This window comes from Solenopsis invicta, chromosome 12 (genome assembly GCF_016802725.1).
Source record: "Solenopsis invicta isolate M01_SB chromosome 12, UNIL_Sinv_3.0, whole genome shotgun sequence".
NCBI classification, from domain to species: domain Eukaryota; kingdom Metazoa; phylum Arthropoda; class Insecta; order Hymenoptera; family Formicidae; genus Solenopsis; species Solenopsis invicta.
This window is the reverse complement of record NC_052675.1, coordinates 19587476-19604869: the sequence shown is the minus strand read 5'-3', so window position 1 is coordinate 19604869 and position 17394 is coordinate 19587476. Positions and strand designations below refer to the sequence as shown.

Here is a 17394-nt window from a genome sequence, read left to right as displayed (position 1 = left end):
TAACTTTAATCTCAATTTAACTTTTTTTTTCTAGTTCTAAGAATTAGAAAAAAATAAGAAATAAGTTAAATATTGAGATTGTGTGAAGTTAATTTACATTGATAGAAACCTAGTCGACATAATTGTGTTCATTATATAATATAATAGTTACTATCACATTTCATATAACATGAAAATTATGTTATATTATAACAATGTTGTATTATAATTTCGTCCTTTTTCAAAAGATGGTGTATTTATACAACTAATTACTCCTTTGTATAACATTATATTCCAACGTTTAAATGCAATATATTAAAGTAATACATACTCGTTATGTAAATAATATGTAGTATTTGCAATTATACTACATAAAAGGAAGGAATAAATACATATAGTTATAATAAAATACCACGAAATATTTGTTATATAAAATATTATTCCCAAATTATATAGCAGTTATAAATTGTGTCAACTGGGAATAGAAACACAAATATAAATCCATACAGCACAGAACTTGCAATAACATTGTTACAATATTGCAGCAATGTCGCAATGTTGAAGCAATATTGCAACAATATTTGTGCTGTTATAGAAAATGCAGTGATAGACAATTTGCAAAATAAGACTATATTAGATAGTGATCGTGACTGCGACAGAAAATAATAAACATTACTATCATATATTTCGATTAATTCGTACACGTAAAAATTCTTTGTAAAAAATTCTATCAGCAACAATACGATCGCGCAGAGTTTAACTGACGGAATTGTCACATTATCGCAACATACTGTAATGATAAGGATTAATAACTAGCAGCTAGGACTTCTTATATTAAAATTAACCAAGTAAGGAAGTAACGATAAATCGGGCAATTAAGGAGTCAGCGCGGTAATAATCGGTTGCGTATCAAATAGATTAGTTTCACTTACAGTGATATCTTTAACGTATACTATAATGAATTTTGCATTAAAGTTTCTAGTATTTTTTTTATGCTTTGAAATGATTGATATACATAATTAGTTTTCACATACACGTCAATAATTAGTGTCACGCAATAATCATAAATAAATTCACTCACCACACACGGTGCAGTGGATGCATCATCGCCACCGTTGGCACTGCTTCGACGAATCTGGAAAAATAAGAGAGAGAAAAGATAAGTACTACAAATTATTGGAAGGTTCACAGAAGTATTGAATCTTACAAACAATCTTAATAAGCCTTTCACTCTGTATACCAATCGTTAAGATTCTTTTTTCACCGTTTCGAATATCCACGCACATACTTTTTTGCACACGGTCCACTCATGAGCAGAAAGTGCAGAGAAAAGTGCACTGAATTTTCGAAGCGACATCTGTGGTGCAAACTCTAAATTTCGTTGTCGACCGCTTCACTGCGCGCGGTCGATCCGGGTCGCAAGAATCGTCTGTGTTCCCGCACACATTTATGATACTCGCAGGATTTTAAAACACAGATACAGGCGATCACACGGTGAGCATAACGATCTTACTGCAAACGAGGAACGTAAGAATACCTCGCGAAAATTCGAGCCCGTTTACTTAATTCGGACTCATTGTCCAACATCGAAGGCTAAAAAAACAAGGTTATACGTGTATCCCGTACTTGTGATGTAACAGCCTCGTCGTCATGTCACTGTGAAGAAGACGTGATTTTCTCTGTGAAAAGAAAGTTTAATTATTATTTTCAGTGTGTCAAAATGTCCAATCTCGCTCGCACTTTTCGCCCTTTCCTAAGATGCGTCCGCAGCCAGAGGAGAACCTACGCGGACGCAGCCGGTAATGAAATGAAGTTTACGTTTGCTGGTGCTAATCAGGTATGATGGAATGAAAATTGTATAAGGTGATAAATTGTTATGTGTAACGTTTAATATGCTTTTTCTTGGACAGGTGTTCTACGATCAAGCTGCAATCCGCCAAGTCGATGTACCTTCCTTCTCAGGTGCCTTTGGCATTCTACCAAAGCATGTGCCTACACTGGCGGTTTTGAAACCTGGTGTAGTTACAGTTTATGAAGAGGATGGCTCGACTAAAAAAATATTCGTTTCCTCTGGTACAGTTACTATTAATGAAGATAGTAGTGTACAGGTATGTTTCTTCAATAAATTTAGTATAACAAGTTTCTTTGTTTAATTCTAAAGCAACTTGTCATTCTTAGATTCTAGCAGAGGAAGCCCATCCACTAGAAAACCTTGACGGTTCGGCAGCGAGAGACGTTCTTAATAAAGCTCAGCAGCAGCTCTCTTCGGCAACGTCGGACATAGATAAGGCTGAAGCAAGTATTGCAGTGGAAGTTGCAGAAGCTCTTGTGCAAGCTACACAATAAATATTATAATATGAAATTACATATACATAAATACTTCGATACTCTATCAATTAGAAACAGGCATGTGTTCAACACATTCTTATGTATTATAATATTTGTTGTATGATAGTGTAACAATAAAAATGTGTTAAATAATGTATATTTATTAAAACATCATTGTGCCAAATTTTATTTTATATCAAGATTAATTGTAGATGCCAAAGGAAAGGAAGTATAGAGGATAGTTATAGATTCTTTATTGAGTTAGTTTTTTATATTTGTTCATTAACAACATAATATGCTGCTATTTACAAGCTATTTAGGTACATTGATTTTATTGCAAGTACTTATAACAGCCATAAAAATTTCACGCTAAAATTGTTAAAAATTAACGTTGTTCTATTCATTACAATAATGCAACATAAAACACTAAACTCTAATTAAAACCTAAAACTTAGTGTCTTAATAACGTCACAGCAGTAACGTTATAAATACATTGGATGTTTATAAGTATTTGGCACTTCCTGATTAGAGGAAATATCAAGTTTTTTTTTTAGTAACTTGCATTAGAAAAAGCCTTTTCTCATAGATATCGCGTACACAAACAACAATAGATAAAGAATAATATTTCTAAGGGTAACGCTATGCTTTGGGAACATATATTCAAGAGTTAAATAAATAAAATTCTTAAATGTACAACTATTATTACATTATTTTTGTATTTATATATTATAAATAAAAATTAAAAAAAAGATATTAATATGCTCTACATATTTTCAAAGCTCTTAAATTTGTGACAAGTTCTTCAGCAACAATATTGTAGATACGAGAAACAACATATATTTGCGGTTCAGAATATCAAAAAGTATACTATCTATCCATTTTTATGATGCACAAAATGTTATAAAATTGAATATATGTATATATAACATATTTGTTCATGTGTCAAAATAATTTATTTGTATAAAAAATAATTGCGCATTGTGCATTTTTTTTCTTGCATATCCGTGTATCACCAGTTGTCAATTTCTTTTTGAAGTTACTTTTTACAAATAATTAGTTTGAAATTGTGAATATTTTATTATTATAAATTATGCAACAAGAATTTTGTATATATAAACACTTTTGTAAAAAAGTCTACAAGTATTTGGCACAAAATAATGTATAGAATACATTATATATAGAATATGTAGAAACTCTTTAACAGACTTTAACAGATATAGCACATATATGTATGTACAGTCGCATTTACTCAATTCATCCTAAATAAAATAATCAAAAGGCAAAAATTGCCTATATTTAAAGCTATCAGGTGTAAAATCACAAATTTTTGGGGGGATTAGCGTAAAGATACAGTATTATTTTTTTTTTGCGTGACTAGTTAAAATTAGTAAACAATATTTATGAATCACTGATTCCTGGCTACTTGATACTTCATCGAGGATGGTAACAACTTTTCCCTACAACATGTATTTGTAACGTTGCTAGTATTCTTACAACAATTGCTAAATATTTTCTGTAGCTGCTGCAGTGTCTTTAAACAAATTACAACACAGCAAGAGTCACAACCACCGGACTCGGCGTTGCAGGAACATTTATTTTGCAACGAAGACATAAAGTCATTTACAATTTGTACCGTGTCTTTTTTCGTAACTTCTGCAGCCGGGTTATTTGTGCAATTCTGACAATTTTGCAAATTATTGCATTTACAATCAATACACTTACATATATCAGCATCCGCCGTGATCTCCTGCAGAACATTTCTATTCTTGTTTTTTTCATTACCCATCTTATACTCATATTCTGCAATTTTTTGGCATTGCACAATATCAACGTTCTCTGTACTCGTAGCGTTGACATTTTTCAAATTTTCCGTAGATTGCAATTGAGTCTCTATCTCTAGTGGGTCTGGACCTACTAAATCCACTAAAGAATGAACCGTAGGAAAGGCATTTAATTCCGACCAAGGTTGTTCTCTCAATGCAGGTGCAGTTGCCAATGCCATCACATCTATCCAAGAGGAATGCAATTCCTCTTCGGTCGCCATCGCAAGTTCAACGGCTTCGACGGCTTCGGAGTGAGCATTTGTAACAGCGTTCGCATGCAAATTATGATTTGGAACTGTGATAAGAGACTCATTTTGTAAGTTCGCGTCATTGATGAACGAGAGAGTATCCATTCCACTCTCGAAAAGGTGGGCTTCGTTTGAGGAACTTATAATATCAGTAATATGACTAGTAATGCAATTGGCACTATATAACGCATCGCTGTTATCAGATATATTTTCTGCATTTGATCGGTTTGTGAACACATTATCGGAAGCAGTAATAGATTTATTTTTATACTGTTTCATATTACTAGTGAAACTTGCCCCTTCGGAAATATGTGCTATTGCATTTTGTAAACCATCTTGCATGATCTTCTGTCCTAAGTTTATCGGGACAGATTGGTCCTGTCTAGCTATACTATCACTATGCGCTTCCGGTAACGAAGTTGACTTGTGCGGGTGATTTTGATGCCCAGCTACATCTATTAAATTGTCATGCTGTACATGTGATTCAGTCATTTCATTAAATACTTTAAATTCGTTATAGTCTTCATTATTGTTAAAAACGCTGATTGCATCGTTAAAATTATCTAAAACGATATCCGTTGCAAGAAGCGCAACTCCAGTAGTTTCATTCAAATCCTCTTTGTCTTTGGTAGAAATATAATTGAGTTTTGCATCTAACTTACGATGAGTTATTATATCCATTACATTAGTAGGAGTTACTTGTTCTGCATTTTTCACAGACACGTTTGACATGTTTCCATCATTTTGCACTAAACCTGTAGATATTGGTATAACAGCATACGATGGTATAGTGGTGTTGCTCGCGCTCACTTTTACAAGTTTTAATTCTAATTGAGTTAACATTCTTTGCTTCTCAGCCATATCATCACTTCTATTATTTTTATGCTTCTATCATAAAATAAAAAAAAATAAGATTTAATATATAATTAATACAAGACACTCTATTGTTAATATTTATATTGTTAATAACTTACCGTATCATTATTCACAGTTTTGTTATGAGTTTTTATGTGGCTCTTTAAGCTATGAGGAGTAGTGAAACGTCGTTTGCAATTTTCAAAAGTACAGACGTACGGTCGTTCACCAGTATGTGTCCTCTTGTGCGTTTTTAAATGATGTGAAGCTGTAAAGGCTTTTCCGCAACCCTTTTCTCTGCATCTTAAAATAAAGAAAAATGATCATCTTAAATATATGTAAAATATCTAAAAATAGTTTTTAAATAAAAATTAGCCGAGTTGATGATCTGTTTTCCTTTCAATTTGTTAAAACGTGTTTGAAATTATGATTTGTAATGTCCTTTTTTTGTTTTTAATATTATAGAGGAAGTACCGAAAAACATACTTGTACGGTCTTTCTTGAGTATGAGTACGTATATGTTTCTTGAGATCGCTTAGAGTAGTGAAGAATTTAACGCATCCAGTCTCTTCACAGTTGAATGTGTTGCCACTATGAATTCTTTGGTGAGCTCTCAGTCTGTAAAGGGTATTGAACGCTTTCTCGCAGCCTTTGTAATTGCATTCGAACGGTTTTACTTTTGTGTGTACCCTAATGTGGATCTTTAGACTGTAGGACGTGAGAAAGGCCTTGCCGCAACTCGGCTCTGCGCATTTAAATCGATACTCGCCTGAAAGTTTTGAGAATTCCCTCCGCATAAAAAGATTGCAGGTGTACCTATCTCTTGCAGTATCTGAAAGCCATGCAGGTCAAAGCGCTTCCTTTATACCAGCACTGATGAATTAATATCACAGTTGCAGCAGAAATATATTTTTATTGCTAGCGTCAACCCATGGAAATGTAGCTGTAAAATTTACCTGGATTCTTTCACCCACGGAAGATGCAAAAACAAGAGCACATATAATTTGTTAGTATAGCATATAGAACAAACTGCATATTGAGCACAACATGCAAAGCAGATGATTTTGTAATGTTACAGGTAAAATAATTATAAATGACGCAACATAAACAATGGTATAATGAAAATTTATCAAAATGAATGTCCTAAATATAAAAAAAATCTTAAAAATATTAAATATAAACTAGAAAATATGTACAAAAAGTAATTAATACATATTTATGATTGTTTTTACTATCAAGTTATATTTTCTAAAATAAATGATATGTCAAAGACATTTTGCCATAAAAATGTTCTCTATTAATTTTATCACATGTATTAGAAAATTCCATAAAATATAATATACATCTATACTTAATAAAAAAGAGTTATTCTAGAAACTTACCTTTGTGTGTTTTCATATGAGTACGTAAATTTCCAATGGTACTATATGTTCTAGTGCATCCTTCGTATTGGCAATTGTAGCGATTGATATGCTTCTGATTATTATCTGGATCCATACTTTCAATCGCAACAGTTTCGTGAGTAGTTGCATGCTCTTCAAAAAATGCATCATCCTGACCTTGGTGAATTCGCATGTAAATCTCATTTGGACTGATGTGATTGATATGACTATAAATATAAATACATACTTGTGATATATATACATACATATATATATATATATGTATATATAAAATATATATTGATACTGATATTATCATTTGTGAGACTTCACAATTTTACTAATATACCAAATAATATACAGACATATGTGCCAATTTTACTATTAGATTTTGCTAGTAGGTTAAATATGTAGGAGGATAGAGTATGAGTAATACATTTGCTATAGATATCATCAAAACTAAATTTGTAACAAATATAGCATCCGTTTTCAATGCAACAACAAGAGAATGCAAAAATGTCAAATTGCCAATGATATACTACATATAAAATAATGAAAATAATAATCCTACAATAAAATAAAAATAATAAATAATCTTATATAAAGTAACAAAATAATTAAAAAATATAAAAAATCGTACACAATATATTTATAAGTTTGTAATTCATTATTCCTTCCATGCTTAGATTATCAACAAGTGAATGAAACAATGCATTTTATATTGCTGTTATCAAACACACACAACACACATACATACACACACACACACACACATGTACATATATATATATATATATATATATATATATATATATATATATATATATATATATATATATATATATAATGACATATGGCTTATTTTGAAATTGTTATGCAGTGGCTAAAATTTAAAGATTTCTAAAAACATAAACGATATATGATATATGTCAACGACCGTCAAAGTATATTTGCGTGTCGTCCCAATGTTAATTCTCTGATTTATGAATTAAAGTTCCCGTTTCAAAACACGTATATAACCTTATAAGGAGGGGACAAAGAATACCCACGAGGGTGTGCAAATGAAATATCGACAGTGCGAACAAAATATCGACTCGCAGGTTCGGCTGCAGGAAGAATTTAGCAACGTGAGGAGAAAATGTGATCGGGAGATGAGAGAGCGCGAAAAATCAAGACTGCCTGGGAAATTTTCCAAAATCAATACTCACTCGGTCGTGTTGTCATCGACAGGTAGCCCCTCGTTAATAGCAGTGTCGTCGTCGGAGTACCTATCGGAGTAATCGAACACCGCGCTCTGCTCGTAGACCTTTTCAAAGCTGGACAGATCCAAGGTATCATCGAGGCAATCCTGCAGATCATGCGTCACCAGGATATTGTCGAAATTACCCCCGATACCGTCTGCATTATCGTCCTCTTGGAACTTATCGCTCTCCCACATCGCCATACTTTTTCGGGGCTGCGCGACAAACAAATCGCGCGACGAGCTTTCCGTCCGTGCTCTGACATAACCTACAACTTGCGATGCGGGTCGATAAGGTAGATCGTTATTGAAAGTACTTTATCATTGCAGAGAAAGACAATTACAAAGATTGCAACGGTTACGGAAAGCTATGTCGTTTGACTATTGGCACACCTGGCGAAGGAAGCGCCAAGCGCGCGTATGCACATACATAAAAACTGCGTCAACTTTAAATCATTCCTAATCTAATCGTTTTTGCGCGACTGATTGATTTGTCTCGTTTCGTCGTACCGTACCGACGATAATTTACGCAAACGTAATGAGGACGAGGCACGAATACCGAATTGTAGGGGCGAATAAACAGTAGATTACAAGTACAGATTGACTCACCGTTCGCCGCTGATGGTTGCTCCGTCCAGCTCCGTTTCGGCCGCAGCTGTCGAACATATGTTTGAGATCCAAGGTCCTCCTTACAACGATTCGCACTTGACACGAACGCGCGACCCTTCGTTTTCGACACTCTCGAAACACTCCCGGTACTCACGCGTGTCGAAAACTCGGGATACGAGATAACGGAGAAGATGTGAAACACGATTGAACGCGACACGACTTCGAACCATGCATCGGACACAACGAATGTTGGTACGAACGCTCGACACTTCATTGTCGGTACTTTACTACCGCCGCGCTGACGGCGCTACGCAGTAGCAGCAGTCGGTCGGTTAGGGAACACGGCGAAAGGTCACGGCGCATTTCAATTCGCATCTCGTCGTCTCGTACTCGTACGAGTTTGACCTCGAGTGAGTGTTTCGAGAATGCCGTGGAGTGTCGGACGTATCAACATTCATCGTCGTCGTCGTCTCGGATACGATGCATGGTGCAAAGACTGCGAAATCGTGTCGCATTCAATCGTGTTTCGCATCTTCTCCGTTGCCTCGTATCCCGAGTTTCCGACACGCGTGAGTACTGGGAGTGTTTCGAGAGTGCCGAAAGGAAGGATCGCGTGTTTGTATCAAGTGTGAATCAAGACGAATCGTTGTAAGGAGGATCTTAAATCTTGAACGTACGTTCGACAGCTGCGGCCGAGACGGAGCTGGACGAAGCAACCAGTGACGAATGGTGAGTCAATCTGTATTCGTATCTACTGTTTATTTGCCTTTCGGTATTCGTGCTTTGTTCCCATTGCGTTCGTGTAAATTATTGTCGGTACCGTGCGACAAGATTAGATAAATCTATCATTCGCGCAAAAACGGTTAGATTAGGAACGATTTAAAGTTGACATATAGTTTTCGTGTACGCGCGCTTGGCGCTTCCTTCGCCAGGTGTGCCAACAGTCGAGCAACGTGTTTTCTGAGAGGTTTTTGCTTTGCTGTATATACATACAACACACGTCTCCTTTTCTCTTTTTTTACTAACGATAAAAGAAACGTATAAAAGAGAAGTACGGTATCATTCAATCACAAGACGATGTGTTTCTTTACGACATTGTGACTTTAGCATTCTTTATTCCTTGTAAGAAAGTAACCATCTTCATACTCTGTTCTATATTATGTTATATATATATATATATATTTTTTTTCTTTTTACAAATTTTACAGACAACAATCTCGCCTTTGTTATCTTCGTAGTGTATACTTTACTTGAAAATGAAAGGCGCGGTGTATTTCCGATGAGTGAAAACTTGCGAGAAATTTGACACCTTTTTAATAAGCATTTTACAAGGTTCTAGTAACGCTTCTAATGGACGAGAAGCAAACAGAAAATTCGTAAGTTTGAAGAAGAGTTCTTCACTCAAAAAACAAATTTTTACGATTCTATTTTTCTGGTTTCTGTTTGCCAATTGTAATTATTTTTTTAAGAAGAATTGGGAATTCTTCTATTAGCAATGTACCTATGATAACAGCCAATTTAGAGATGCTTACCATAGAGACTAACTCTCTACCTACAGAAACCAAGAGGATTCTTAGGAAACGGATATCTAAACCTTCAGACGTTCGTATAGTAAGGTAATAGATAGTATGGTAATTTACAAGATTGTACGCTTTTGCATGTCTGTAATAAGACCTTGTGTATATGAATATGTAGGCTTAGGTCAAAAAAGAGAAAGATCTCTGAAGTAGAACCATCAGAGGACGATACCAAGGATATCAAGAAGTATTATTTAGACAAAAAGATAAATAAAAAATCAAACAATCTTGAAACTATATATGAAGAGAGGGACAATCTGAGTGACGATGCTGCAACATGTATGAGTGCGAAAAGATTTAAGAGAATGTTGCAGTTCTCCCCTACAGCTTCCAAGCTGAAGAAGAGACGCGAGAAGATACAAAGAGTATTTGGATCTAAGATTAGGTACAAGAAATGCTCAATGCAAGCTCTTGTAGATAAATTAAATACCATTAGAGAGAGTTCACCAATGAAACTTGACAATGAACTCGAATCGTAGCAAATTTTTTTGTGAGAATATCAATGCCATGTTTCTAAGATTTTTTTAAGGCACTATTTGCTTCAGAATTTCATGAATTGTTTGCTTCTATATTTCTTGTAGGTAAGAAATATAAAAACTTATATTAAAGGATAAGAAGTGTCAGAATTATTTTATAATAATATTTAAATGGAGAAAAATTTGCATTTTACCTATCCAAGACTGAAAGAATTATATTAAGAAAATTATATTACATGGAGTTCTGTAAGCATTTAACTTGCATCCCACTAGATTTACATGTATTCTAAAGTAAAAGAGAATAAATGAGATAATTGTATTTCTATTTGCATATGTGATTTATCTCTTTTTTTTTATTAACAGCAATATATATGTTATATTGTAAGGAGCAATAATGTATTTTTATTTCTTTAGAGCTCCTACATCCTCGTTACAGCTATAGCTATGGTCCACTTGTTACTACAAATGCTTCAAAGTATTCTTTGATTGGTCAATTTGTAAAATCCTTTACTCCTATTGATTAATCAAATACTTTGAAGTATTTGTAGTGTCAAGTTAACCACTGCCTATATTGAATTGTGACATGAGAAATAGAAGAATTTCACAAAATTCACTCAAAATATTTTGTATGATTTCTTGCCTGTGATAATATAATTAAGTAAGGAAGTAATAAACTTCAACATTGTTCGTACCAGATATTGCATTTTTAGTTCAGATTTAATTCAAAATTCATATAAATTCATTAAGTGATAAATGAAACATACATTTCTCTTAAATATATTAAACTCTTATGTGTAATATGTATTTAAAAATCACATTAATTTCAATTTTAAGAATAGAAAACTAGCCATATGAAGATTTAAGTACAGAACTCTCTTCTTTTAGGAATAAAACCTAATTCTCCTTCATAAATATATCATATGTGTTCTATTATGATGTATTGCATATATCATATTAAACATTGAAATTTATAAAATATATCTCTGTTTTAAAATTAGTGCTGGTATCACTCATTTTCATACAAAATCTTGTATGTATTTGTATTTTTATAAAAGGCACTAATTGTAACAAATTTATAATTATGAAATATGAAATATTAGATAAATAGAGATATGTTTTTGGACCGATAATGTAATAACACAATGATAATAAAAAAGCCTTCTTCGGTCGTAGTTGGATCTTAGTGCCTATATTTATTCATGTGATTTTATATACTTCTTCGAATTCAACCAGAATCCTAAGATTCGGCTATGACCGAAGAAGGCTTTCTTATTATCATTGTGTTATTAGATAAATCTTACATTTATGTATTTTTGCATTGTGATATTATAAATACAAAAATATTAGTATATCTAAAATGTTATATAGGTAGGAGAGTGTATATTTTCTTATATCATGTCTTATTTATCCTCAAATCATCCTTATTCATTTTCACTATGCATTTTGTCGCATACTTGTCGCAGCCGTCATATTCTCTAAATCTAGCTTTATTTTCTTCATATTCCTTGCTATCCAATCTAATACAAGTACATCTAGATGAACCTTGTGCGCCTGCAGTCTCGAACAACATTCTTGGTACTCCCACCCAACCTCTATCGATTCCACCACTGTTAAACAAAAATTAATTATACAATTGTATACTAAAAGGTTTATTTATCACATTTCTTTAATTTTTCTTTAATGTTAAAACTGTTAATATGTGATCATTAAATAAATTTCTACCTTCTTTGAGTACACCAGAATACAGTGCCAATATTCAGATCCCATTCTACGTTACAAGGTGGAAACATCCTGTCCTGTTTCTCCTCTAATGCTTTTTTCTTTTTAGCAAGTAGTAGCTTCTCTTTTACCTTATCTGATTCGGTAGTTGGACTACCATCTCGATTATAATATCTACCATATAATTTTCCTGAAAAAAATATAAAATATTAAAAAAGTATCACATGCAAGTTGATCCACCTCATGCAATATCTATATATCATCATGACATAAAGTGTTACTTTTACAGTAAAGAGGGAATAAAACAAAATGTACCTTTCCTTAGCTCTGCCCACTTGCCCAGCAGATCAACAAGATATAAAAATATTTTGGCTTTTAGGACAAAGTTATTCTGAGATGGACCAACTGCTTCTATGTTCCATGATGATTTAAGTAATTATACCTTTATAGATATAGTTTGTGTTATAAAATTGTAGCCAATCATCCAATGCCTTGACTTGTCGCTCCGATAAACTAGATATATCGTCGGTTAAATTTTGTTCATCAAATTCTCCAGTAATAAATGCCAAGGAAGCATCACGGCCTACGAATAAATAAATAAATTACACACACACACATGATATATATATATAGGTGAACGCCTTCATGTCTAAATATCTTTTGGCATAAGAAATCCAATTTACCAGTAAAAGCATGGTAACTTGCTCCAGGTCCATAATGTTTCTCTCCTTTCGTTACATCAAAGACTTGGCCCAAGATTGAGAGATACAAACCATTCTCCAAATTTGTATATCGTTTCAATTCGTTCGCAGAGAACACTCTTGGCCCGCCAGAGTTTTCATTTAATCCAAAATATAACGTGTCAGCAATATTTAATGTTCCTTCCGTCAAGTGGAACTTGATCTCCTCGATAATGCCACGCGAGTACAATAAATACACAATTCCCAATAGGAGCGTCAGCCAGAAAAATTTGGAGAACATAATTGTGTCGTTTTACAAACGCTCGAAGATTCTAGCATGGATGGCATGGGCTGCTCCGATTTCCGTCGATCTTTGATGATGTTAGATTACAGAACTCTGTATTACCGGTCAAAATTTTATAGTCGTGATCAGTCGTGATCACGTCGAAAGTATAGCCTATATTTAGGCTGTGTTCCAAAATTCACTGTTAGCAGTAAAAATTTATAATATATGTAATATAAATTTATAAATTTTTAGTTCTGAATTTTGAAGCAAAGACCTAGAATGAGCTTATAATGTTAGCACGTTTTTTTTTTCATCTTTTAGCGTCTAATTGTATATTTATTTATCACAGCACAGCGTAATTAAAAAAAACATTTATGTCTTTTCGGAATATAAGGGGATATCTTAAAGATATTAGTCAGTAATATTAAATTATCAATTTAATTCTGTGATATTACTTTTCGGATTCAATTTATAAGAGTTATGTTTGAAACCGAAAGCAACAGCACATAATTTAAAAGAATTGGTAAAATCACACTAGAGACATTATTTCAACACTTAATGAGATCTTGCTACTTCTGGCCTTTCTCAATTTTAATTGTATTATATACAAATCACAGTCATAATTATCATTAAAAAATTAAATTATTTAAAATTGACTTTAAGTTAAGTTAAATATTATTAATTTTATAACTTTAATATTTAACTTTAACTTGTTAACTAGTTACTACCCAACTCTACTATTATTTTGGATTCGAATCAGCCAAAGCCCGTTTTCTATTTCGCCCTGCTTTCTGTCAACTTTCTGGACCGCTTCCCGGTTCAACGTTGTCACCAGACGCGCATTCGACCGGCTTGATCGCGTTATCGATTGATAAGTTGCGCACACACATGTTTGAGGTTTGCGTACAAATCTTGTTTCTACCAGCTGATATTACGATAGCACTGGCAGGCCTAGGCGACGGTGAATGACGTCTAGAGGCTGGAGGACGGTGGTCACGCTTGGCTAACCAAGACAATCGGGATCAACGGTCAGTCGCGCACCAGCGTGTATCCTTGTTGCACCGGGAGTCGTGCACCCGCGACTTTCCTCGGTGTTTTCCATCATTTCTACGCCTCCGCGTCATTTCGTTCTTCGCCGAGACAGCATAAAGTGGTCTGTCCTTCTATCGCGTCCCAGATTGGAACTTTCAATCGCACGCAAAAAATTTTCATAAATTAATAAGTTATGTGTTTTGTTTCAACGCGCGCGACCGTAGCTCTATTTTACGTGCAACTTGTATTTCGTTATTTGTCGTAAAATCAATTTAATAGAGTTTACACACGGTTAATAACAAATTAATATGAAACGAGACGTCGAGGAAGTTTCTTTCTCCTGTCCATGTTGAAATAAAATTTGCTATTTCTAAAAAACGCGCTTGACGTAATTATAACTTCTTGCGTTTTGTGAAAGGCAGTGATATTTAGGAAAAAAAATTAAAAAAGAAATGAAAGGAGATTGTTTCTTTCTGATGAAACATGAGTTCAATAGTATAGCTTCATCCAAAAAAATAGCCTCTTCCTTAATTTTTTTTCTCGATAATAATAGACATGCAACCACAATGTACTTTGTTTCAAACAAGTTTCGCGTTTTGTTTCTCGTTTTAATTTCTTAATGCATGTACCGTTTCATGTCACTTGGAAATTTCAGTAAAGTTGCCATTGTGTACGCAATCAGATCACCAGGTATCTTTGTTCTGTTCGGTGCGAGCTTTGCGATTAGATCTTCGCGAAGACACCACAAAGAAAGGCGCCATCGGACGCGCAGATAAAACCCAAGAATTCAATTTGTCGCGGTCAGTTGTTGCTTAACGCACATCCAGGTTAGAATGAACGTCGGCGAGCATTATGCGCAAATTATCGCGACTCGCATTCGTCCTGCTCATCGGTATGACAGCTGCGATTTTCTGCATGCTGTTACTGTCTTCGAGTTTTCTCGCCGTCGACAGAAGGTCTTCCGCATCGCGAAAAGAGCAGGTGTCCAGAAAAGAGGAAAACGAAGAAAGTAGAAGGCCTGTCTCTAACCCGGAATTATCTAAAATGCGACTATTCGCGAGGATGGTGTCCCTGGATGCGCACCTCCTGGGAAGAGGCTTCACCGATGAACAGGTAAAATTTATTTATTGCAACAAATTCTTTACAATTATTCGGAATGAAGGAAGCTTATAGATGCTTGTTAGCATCAGTACATATTATTAAATTGATTATCAATTTAATATTGTGATATTACTTTTCTGATACAATTTAAAAACTGCGTTTCAAATTCAACAAATACGTACATGCGGCGCGCAATTCTAGAAGAATTAGAAAATGTATATAAAATCATCTATAAAATTATTATTTGAGCTAAAACCGTTGGCTTTTCTTGATTTTAATTGTTGTACACTTTACGATCCTGTATGTATATTAATTAAAATTATTTTTTGCAATACGTTTCGCTCAGGTAGGAAGTATGTCTCCTCTCGGAAAATGGTTATTGGCACCGGAAGGGAGTCCACCCCCGCAATTGAATGCCTTCAATAAAACCTATTTGATTCTGATTTGGAAGCATGGGCAGTTCCTGGAACGCAGGCACATTAGACGTTTCACGTCCACTAAGTTTGTAAATTTTTTAATGTTTTTTTTTTAGCAAAAATGATTATAAACAAGGATACTTAAAATGAAACAAACTGACAAAGGCAGATGTTTTGTGCGATATAATATTTAATTTATGTTTATTTATGTAATAGCCACTAATTTCGTCTAAAGCCTTTTCAACGCGATATTGACTATTTTATCTTTTATTTTCTTATCTATTCTGATCTTATCAGTGGGTACGATTCATTTCAACAGCGCTTTTAGCTTGAAATCGATTTTAAAATAAATTAATTTTATCGGTAGAAAATTACATTCGGCTGAAAAGATAGTAGCGTTGCTCGGTAAAGTTGCGATCAATTATTTTCATATTGATGAACATCGACAGATACTTATAAATTCGTACATTTTAGATTTTCACCGTGGGACCAATGTTCAGTACGGAATTGCGTATTGAGTTATGACGAAAAGGATCTGCATCGAGCAGACGCCGTGATATTCCATTTGCACTTTACGAGAAATCCGTCGGAGTTACCAGTGAGAAATCGAGTAGATCAACGATGGATCTTCCTGACAGATGAGTCACCCTACCACACGTTTCTGTACGGCCATCAGAGGCTGTCGAGTTACGATGGTCTGTTCAACTGGTCCATGTCCTACCGAATGGACAGCGACGTACCGGTTCCCTATGGAAGAACAATACGAGTCTCTGATGACTTTTCGACTAAACGCTGGGACGATATTATGAGAACCAAGAGCAAATTGGTCGCTATAATGGGCAGCAATTGCGGCGGCCTTAACGGACGGTGGTCCTACGTCAAAGCGCTCAAGTCGTCGCTTCGCGACGACCTGGACATTTTCGGGAGATGCCTGGACGGCAACAGGACCATTTGTCCCGGTCATTTCGACCGGGACTGCCTCGCCCTGGGCGCATACAAGTTCTACTTGTCATTCGAGAACTCCAATTGCCGGGAGTACCTGACGGAGAAGGTATTCTGGAATGCGTATCGCAAATTTGCGGTCCCGATAATAATGGGAGCGTCGCGGCAGGACTGCCGGCGATTGTTGCCACCGCGCTCCTATCTCTACGCGGACGATTTCGCGAACGCAAACGCGCTTGCAGACTACCTCAGATATCTGGACCGCGACGACGAGCGTTACCTCGAGTATCACGAGTGGCGCAATCGCTACCGGGTGATCAACGAGCACGGTTACTTCGGCAGCGTCTCCAGACATTATTGTCGCATATGCGAGGCGTTGCATTACAATCCCATCGTGCCGAAGGTCTACATGAGGCTCGATCACTTTTGGAGCAAGGATAAGGATTGCGTTCCAACGAGTGCTTAGAGTGCTCCTCGTTGCCCATGATTATCTAGTCTTTGTGTAGATGAATTAATGATTGATATAATTAAATCTGTAATATAATTAATTTTATACAGATAAATCTTTCGTCAGTGACTTTAAACTTTGGCAGTGGATGATAGTTTTTAGCGTCGAACTAGATCGTTTAAAGTTATAGAGATTAAAATTATGTATATAGATTATAAGTTTAAAATTGAACGTAATAAAACATTGTACATAA

General features: G+C 34.8%; 5 protein-coding genes across 12 annotated transcripts; 3 read left to right on the top strand and 2 right to left on the bottom strand.

Annotated features, from left to right (window-relative positions):
- Positions 1-1324: 1324 nt before the first annotated feature.
- On the top strand, positions 1325-2464 carry LOC105194061 (ATP synthase subunit delta, mitochondrial). 2 transcript variants are annotated; one of them, XM_011158790.3, is made up of 4 exons: positions 1325-1473; positions 1691-1816; positions 1890-2087; positions 2158-2464. In XM_011158790.3, exons 2-4 carry the CDS (start codon positions 1700-1702, stop codon positions 2323-2325), a joined length of 483 nt encoding a protein of 160 aa, XP_011157092.1. In that variant the 5' UTR covers positions 1325-1473; positions 1691-1699; the 3' UTR covers positions 2326-2464. The 2 variants fall into 2 exon arrangements, with proteins under 2 accessions (XP_011157092.1, XP_025991785.1); XM_026136000.2 differs by lacking the exon at positions 1325-1473 and adding an exon at positions 1488-1585.
- A 99-nt stretch (positions 2465-2563) lies between these two features.
- On the bottom strand, positions 2564-8753 carry LOC105194046. Of its 4 annotated transcripts, XM_026135998.2 has the most exons (7): positions 8465-8753; positions 7824-8130; positions 6616-6842; positions 5720-6065; positions 5353-5536; positions 5041-5266; positions 2564-4833 (listed from the first exon to the last, which is right to left on the bottom strand). In XM_026135998.2, the coding sequence occupies exons 1-7, from the start codon at positions 8736-8738 to the stop codon at positions 3713-3715; spliced, it is 2685 nt and encodes an 894-aa protein (XP_025991783.2). In that variant the 5' UTR covers positions 8739-8753; the 3' UTR covers positions 2564-3712. The 4 variants fall into 4 exon arrangements, with proteins under 4 accessions (XP_025991783.2, XP_025991781.2, XP_025991782.2 ...); XM_026135996.2 differs by having other exon boundaries at positions 2564-5266; XM_026135997.2 differs by having other exon boundaries at positions 2564-5266; positions 5720-6002.
- A 125-nt stretch (positions 8754-8878) lies between these two features.
- On the top strand, positions 8879-10846 carry LOC105194024 (protein tantalus). Of its 4 annotated transcripts, none has more exons than XM_039456200.1 (4): positions 8879-9193; positions 9673-9840; positions 9934-10080; positions 10160-10846. In XM_039456200.1, exons 2-4 carry the CDS (start codon positions 9815-9817, stop codon positions 10518-10520), a joined length of 534 nt encoding a protein of 177 aa, XP_039312134.1. In that variant the 5' UTR covers positions 8879-9193; positions 9673-9814; the 3' UTR covers positions 10521-10846. The 4 variants fall into 4 exon arrangements, with proteins under 4 accessions (XP_039312134.1, XP_039312136.1, XP_011157031.1 ...); XM_039456202.1 differs by having other exon boundaries at positions 8881-9193; positions 9937-10080; XM_011158729.3 differs by lacking the exon at positions 8879-9193 and adding an exon at positions 9391-9586.
- A 962-nt stretch (positions 10847-11808) lies between these two features.
- Positions 11809-13301, bottom strand: LOC105194017 (neuferricin). The gene is made up of 4 exons (XM_011158715.3): positions 12920-13301; positions 12679-12819; positions 12240-12426; positions 11809-12124 (listed from the first exon to the last, which is right to left on the bottom strand). The coding sequence occupies exons 1-4, from the start codon at positions 13215-13217 to the stop codon at positions 11911-11913; spliced, it is 840 nt and encodes a 279-aa protein (XP_011157017.1). The 5' UTR covers positions 13218-13301; the 3' UTR covers positions 11809-11910.
- A 1785-nt stretch (positions 13302-15086) lies between these two features.
- LOC105194008 (alpha-(1,3)-fucosyltransferase 7) lies at positions 15087-17366 on the top strand. The gene is made up of 3 exons (XM_011158704.3): positions 15087-15347; positions 15682-15836; positions 16226-17366. Exons 1-3 carry the CDS (start codon positions 15087-15089, stop codon positions 17157-17159), a joined length of 1350 nt encoding a protein of 449 aa, XP_011157006.1. The 3' UTR covers positions 17160-17366.
- Positions 17367-17394: the final 28 nt, after the last annotated feature.

Excerpts from the sequence above, each read along its gene's own strand:
- LOC105194061 (XM_011158790.3), top strand. The coding sequence starts at position 1,700 with ATGTCCAATCTCGCTCGCACTTTTCGCCCTTTCCTAAGATGCGTCCGC. Across the intron at positions 1,817-1,889 it reads CGTTTGCTGGTGCTAATCAG|GTGTTCTACGATCAAGCTGC; the intron begins GTATGATGGAAT and ends TTTCTTGGACAG. Across the intron at positions 2,088-2,157 it reads ATGAAGATAGTAGTGTACAG|ATTCTAGCAGAGGAAGCCCA; the intron begins GTATGTTTCTTC and ends TGTCATTCTTAG.
- LOC105194046 (XM_026135996.2), bottom strand. The coding sequence starts at position 8,738 with ATGAAGTGTCGAGCGTTCGTACCAACATTCGTTGTGTCCGATGCATGG. Across the intron at positions 8,131-8,464 it reads GCAACCATCAGCGGCGAACG|TTGTAGGTTATGTCAGAGCA; the intron begins GTGAGTCAATCT and ends CCGCATCGCAAG. Across the intron at positions 5,537-5,719 it reads ACTCAAGAAAGACCGTACAA|ATGCAGAGAAAAGGGTTGCG; the intron begins GTATGTTTTTCG and ends CTTTATTTTAAG.
- LOC105194024 (XM_039456200.1), top strand. The coding sequence starts at position 9,815 with ATGGACGAGAAGCAAACAGAAAATTC. Across the intron at positions 9,841-9,933 it reads GAGAAGCAAACAGAAAATTC|AAGAATTGGGAATTCTTCTA; the intron begins GTAAGTTTGAAG and ends TATTTTTTTAAG. Across the intron at positions 10,081-10,159 it reads TCAGACGTTCGTATAGTAAG|GCTTAGGTCAAAAAAGAGAA; the intron begins GTAATAGATAGT and ends ATGAATATGTAG.
- LOC105194017 (XM_011158715.3), bottom strand. The coding sequence starts at position 13,217 with ATGTTCTCCAAATTTTTCTGGCTGACGCTCCTATTGGGAATTGTGTAT. Across the intron at positions 12,427-12,678 it reads CACAAACTATATCTATAAAG|GAAAATTATATGGTAGATAT; the intron begins GTATAATTACTT and ends TATTTTTTTCAG. Across the intron at positions 12,125-12,239 it reads TTCTGGTGTACTCAAAGAAG|TGGTGGAATCGATAGAGGTT; the intron begins GTAGAAATTTAT and ends TTTGTTTAACAG.
- LOC105194008 (XM_011158704.3), top strand. The coding sequence starts at position 15,087 with ATGCGCAAATTATCGCGACTCGCATTCGTCCTGCTCATCGGTATGACA. Across the intron at positions 15,348-15,681 it reads GAGGCTTCACCGATGAACAG|GTAGGAAGTATGTCTCCTCT; the intron begins GTAAAATTTATT and ends CGTTTCGCTCAG. Across the intron at positions 15,837-16,225 it reads AGACGTTTCACGTCCACTAA|ATTTTCACCGTGGGACCAAT; the intron begins GTTTGTAAATTT and ends CGTACATTTTAG.